Source organism: Eurypyga helias, unplaced genomic scaffold (assembly GCF_000690775.1).
Source record: "Eurypyga helias isolate BGI_N326 unplaced genomic scaffold, ASM69077v1 scaffold26366, whole genome shotgun sequence".
Taxonomy (NCBI): domain Eukaryota; kingdom Metazoa; phylum Chordata; class Aves; order Eurypygiformes; family Eurypygidae; genus Eurypyga; species Eurypyga helias.
Window position 1 is genome coordinate 1,333 of NW_010258926.1, and position 5,190 is coordinate 6,522.

Below are 5,190 nucleotides of genomic sequence, written 5' to 3' on the forward strand. Positions count from 1 at the left end.
AGGCTCGTTTGTTGTGGAAACCTTGTTTTGGCAGGAGCAGGGTGACACAAATGCAAATGTTAGAGGGGAAGAGCTAAAGGGAGGTTTCTCAGGAGCCCTTCCACGAGTGAAGCGCGAGTCCCCGCGGAGCGGCTGGACGCGGTGTCTGATGGTGTTGACGTGAGCGCTTGTGGTGCTGCGGACCCGGTGCCGGGTTTTCACCCACCAAACATCAAACCAAGTCGCCGAAAGCTCATCTTCGGGCTGGCAGCGCCGCTGGGCTGGCACGGCTGCCTGCGCCCGCCCCGAGCCAACGTTGAGCAAGCGGGGGCTGCTCTTGCAAAATGCAAGCCCTCTGTAAATACCAGCAGGTATTAGGAACTGAGTCATGGTATTAATAGGATTATTACATGCGTGACTGGACACATTTCTTGCTGAGTATGGGATTTGGTCCTTCTACCCTGCCTCCCTCGGCTCATCCAGAGGGTTGGGCACCCCATGCCGCTGAGATGGATGTGCTGTTTGGGTTCTTGGCTCTTGGGAAAGAGGGTCTGGAGCATCTCCTGACTAACGAGTGCTCGGTCCTCGCCGGCTTCCGTTGGCCTCGGGGGGGCCCCAGGCTCCCCGGTGTGGACATGGCGGGGGTGGGAGGATCGGCTCTGGGCTGCGCGGAGCTGAACTGCTTCACGCTTCGGCTGGGGCTGGGGGCAGGGGGGGCTGGCACCCAGCTGCGTGTCGGTAGCGTCCGTGAGGGAGTTTGGGATGTCTCAGGTTTCCCTGCCAGCATTCTTCTGCTCCCTAAGCCTTCTTCCGTAAACTTCCACCGCCCCTCCTGGCATTTAATCAACCCCCTCTGTACCCGCAAGGGTTTGGGGCTGTGAAAGCCTCGCCGCGTGTTTATGTCGATGCGTGTCATGGCCCAGAGGGTTGTCCTGGCCCCAGGTGGAGCTCTGCGGTGTCCCCACTCCCTGAGGACCGTGGCCCACGCTGGTCTGTGCCATGGGGGCTGCTGCTCAGCAGCTCTGGGGACAGCCATCCCGCTGGGGACCTTCAGGTGCGGGGTGAGCGAGGCAAAGCTCATAAGATGGAGAGAAGCAAGGGTGTGACCCCAGGGTGGTGTGGGGACAGCCCGGGGTTCCCAGTGGCAACCCAGGGTGCCCTCAGCCCACCTGCCCAGTGCCTGCTGGCAGGAATCTCGTCCGGCTGGTTTTGGTGCAGCATGGCCAAATCCTGCAGAGGGTCAGCAATTAGCACTCGGAGCTAATTGCTGCATGGCCATAGCTCATCCAGCGCTGCGGGAGCTGCTCGCCCCAGCTCTGTTCCCATGAGGGGCCGGCTGCTGGCACATGGTCCGGAAATCAACTGGTCCCCGGGGCGGGGTGGAAGGCTTCACTCGGCATGTCCCGGCATCTCAGAGGAGCCGGGAAAGGAGCAGGGCAAAGCGAGGAGGCCGGGAGCGTTTCCCAGTGCCTGCGATGCCCTGCGCAGCTTCCCCGGCACCTCTCGCTCGCTGCGTCAGCCCTGCAGCGGGGGGAAGTAAAACCTTCGCAGAGCGTGACATTTCGCAGGTTGGTGGCTTCCTGCTGCGCTGGAGCGAGTTAATAACAAACCTTCGGGGACCTGCTCCTCCTCCCTGGAGACGCGGTGCTTTTGGCAAAACTCAGGGTTGATTTTCCTGGTGCTTTCCTCGCCCTGCCCGTGCCAGCTTCCTGCTCTCGGGGTTGGCAATGTCACCGCGGCAAACTGTCCCCTTGCGTCAGCGATGATGCATTCCGGAGGTGGCGGGGAAATGCCCTTCCACCATGACACAGGCTTTGTGCCGAGCAGGGACAGGACTGTCCCCGGCACTGCAACATGCAGAGGTGGTCATGCGTGGGGTCCTGCGCTGTGGCCGCGTCCAAGCCTGGAGAGCCGTTTTCTCTTGGGGGTTCCCCACCGGGTCCGCGCCTCGTCATCGCGTCCCGCTGCCGGACCACAGCCTCTCCTCTCCTCCTTGTTCGCCAGCTGAGGTTGGTCCATGCGTTCTCCGTGCAGACGGTTACGCTCAGGGGTGCCGTGTCCCTGCGCTCTCCTGCGCGGCTCCGGGGTCTCGTGGGAAGAAGAGAGCAGCCGCTGCATGTGCGGGGGTGTGAGTGTGTGGGCTCAGGGGGCAGGGAAGGACCGTGGGGCCAGGAGGGTCGGGGTGCTGTGGAGCAGTCCCACTCCTCTCCGCACAGCTGTCTGCTGCTACAGGTGTAGTCACATCCACGTCGGTTCTCTGCAACCCCCCGGGGCAGCCTGGGGAGCTGCGGGCCGACGCGCCGCCTGGCATACCCGTTGGCACGGCCGGGAAAAATATCCCCCAGGGAGATGCTGTGCCAGCATAACCCGCGTGGCACGAGCGTCCCCACCGCACCCCCGTGCAGCCTTCCCCGTCCCAGCAGGCCTCTGCGGGTGCAGGAGCGACTGTCTCCGACGGGGCTGCGCACGCCTGCGGGTGTGGGTTGGTGTCTGCCTACGTCTAGCAGAGAAGGAGGTCCTCAGGAGAGGTCCTCAGGAGAAAGGACCGGTTCAGAGCACGGCTCTGCTGCCCCTTGCTCACGGCAGCATTCCTTTGGCTCCAGCCAGCTCCATGCTTTCCTTCCGCACGTGAAGGCGGGCTTGGTTGTGTGATAGGCAGTGATTTGCATTTATTTACACTGAATTTCACCTGTAGTTTTGTGTGTCTTTTAGAAAGTTAAGGTATGAAAGTCTCTCTCTGCTACCTTGCCATTGCTGACTGCTGCAGGGAACTGTTGCCTGTTAGAAAGTGGGATATCTGTCGAATTTGGCTGTTATTAGTCCCTTCCTGATCTTACAAAGATTAATTCTACATTATCCTTTTTATTTTTTTCTAAGAAAGAAGATGATGTGAATGGGCTGTAAGAACCCGGCAAGATGGACAGAGAGCTGCCCTGCGCTGAGGTGGATGGAGAAGTGTCCTCTGCCAGGGAGGAGCTGGGAGGAGAGATGCTGCCCTGTGCGGAGAGCGATACCGAAGGAGATGTGTCCTGTGCCGAGAGCGATACCGAAGGAGAGGTGCCCTGTGCTGAGACCAACACAAAAGAGGCACCTTATGCTGGGAGCGGTGAGGAAGGAGAGGTGCCCGGCACTGACAGCGACAGGGAAATGCCTTGTGCCGAGAGTGACGCAAAAGGAGAGGCATCTTGCTATGAGAGTGAGGGGGAAGAAGTACCGGACACTGAAATCCCTACTGCTTCAAAGAAAATGTCTTCTCTTTCTTCTCCCTTGCGGGCAATCATCCGCCTGCGACGACGATACCGGGTGCAAAAGAAAAGCCGTCTGCATTTAGAACTCCCTCGAGAAAAGTCTCCAGAGCTTGTCCACACGAGGCTGCTCCAAAGGCAGCTTTCCCTGAACCGAACTAGCCTGTATGGCTCTTCCATGGCCTTCTTTAACCAGAGCAGCTTTGAAAGTTCCCAGTACTTCACCTTCGACACATCGCTGGAGCAGTACGCTATGAAAAAATGCAGGCGGAAAAAGAATCGAAGGAAATCTAGGATAGTCCTGTACCCAGATAAAACGAAAAAATACCTTCCAACGGAGGAGAAGAGCAAGGCAAAACGCTGCCTCCTCTTGCTCATTGTCATTATCTTCTTCCAGATTCTCAATGCAATAGAGAACCTGGATGATAACCTCCAAAAATACGACCTGGATGGTTTGGAGAAAACAATGCACCGGGAAGTATTTGGGCAGAAGGTCGCTGTGGAAAGTATTATGGAATTACTGAAAGACTATCTGGCTACCCACATACACAACAAGCCTCTAGTAATCTCTTTAAACGGCCCGACAGGAGTTGGGAAGAGTCACGTTGGCTGGCTACTGGCCAAACATTTTCGTTCCGTCATGGACAATGACTTTGTGCTTCAGTACTTCGTTATGCATCACTGCCCCAACGGGGTGGCTCCTCTCACTTGCGAAATAGATTTGTCTAAGAAGATTTCTGACATGGTTACGAGAGCCGAAGTAGAAGAGAAGATACCCCTGTTTATTCTGGATGAGGTTGAACTCATGTCCCCAGTCCTGCTGGATACTCTCAGTCGATTCTTTGAGCCCAATCAAACCAATGAGTTCCTCAATGCCATCTATGTTTTGATAAGCAACATAGGAGGTGGTGAAATAACAAAGTTTGTTATCCAGAATGCATCCACTGAGCTTCTGCATCAGCAAAGGGGAGTTGAAGAGTTGCTGAGCATCGTCCAGCCTGTGCTGATTGACGTCCACCCTCTCTGGAAGTCTGCAGACATCATCCCGTTTGTTCTTCTGGAGAAGACTCACGTCATAAACTGCTTCCTAGAGGAGATGAGGAGGGAAGGGCTGTATCCTGACCAGAAGCACATTGAGAATCTAGCAAGTCAGCTCAGTTACTACACTACAGGGGACAAGCAGTACTCCAGGATGGGCTGCAAGCAGGTGGTGGCCAAAGTCAACCTGCTGTAGTGATTTACTGCAGACACCAAGTCCTGCTCTCAGGATTTGCAAAATTCTGGGCTCACACGGAGGAGTACGTCACAGCAGGCTGTGGTCATGGTGTCCTTTCTCAGGCCTGCACTGACTCTGTCCTGGCTGAGGTAGAGTGACGGCGGCCCGGGCTCCTCTGCAACACAGTCTCTGTTCTCCGCCGGATGCTTCGCTTGTTCCTAAAGTTCTGTGAATCAGGCACAGGCAACAAAGCCCAAGCAGCCGCCCATTAATTGTGAGATGCTTTGTTCCTCCCATGCTCATTTGGGATACTTTGTCATTAAGGAGTTGTGAGATGAGAAGAGAGGCTGCGGGATATAAACAGGAGGAGGAAGTAAGTAGCTGGGTTCCTGTCCCTGCAGTACACATAGCCGTGTCTCACTCCTTCTCCGGGCTCACAGTCTTCAGCTCGTTGCTTTTCTCAGTCCTGGCTGGTGCTGTGCAGAGCAGGGGCCATGCTGGACACCTGGCAGAATCCAGAGAGTTTGTGGCTCCTCGTTCCCCCAAAATGTTGGGCACTCAGAGCTCTGCCTTCTCCCGCTCCTACGTGACCACACACCCCGGAGACTGCTTCTTGGACCCGTTCCTGAGTTCTTGCTCGTCTGAGCTCATACCTGAGCTCACCTTTGGCATCTCCAGCGAGATTTCTGCCCTGCAAGTCTGTTTGGGCTCGCCTTGAAGGCGGCTCAGCTGTGCCAGCCGGCGCAGGAG

General features: G+C 56.6%; 1 protein-coding gene across 1 annotated transcript; it reads left to right on the top strand.

The window, feature by feature from the left end:
* Positions 1–2,895: 2,895 nt before the first annotated feature.
* Positions 2,896–4,458, top strand: TOR4A (torsin family 4, member A). The gene has a single exon (XM_010154534.1). The coding sequence runs from the start codon at positions 2,896–2,898 to the stop codon at positions 4,456–4,458; it is 1,563 nt and encodes a 520-aa protein (XP_010152836.1).
* Positions 4,459–5,190: the final 732 nt, after the last annotated feature.

What these genes read in the sequence shown, in the direction of transcription:
- TOR4A (XM_010154534.1), top strand. Translation starts at nt 2,896, where the DNA reads ATGGACAGAGAGCTGCCCTGCGCTGAGGTGGATGGAGAAGTGTCCTCT.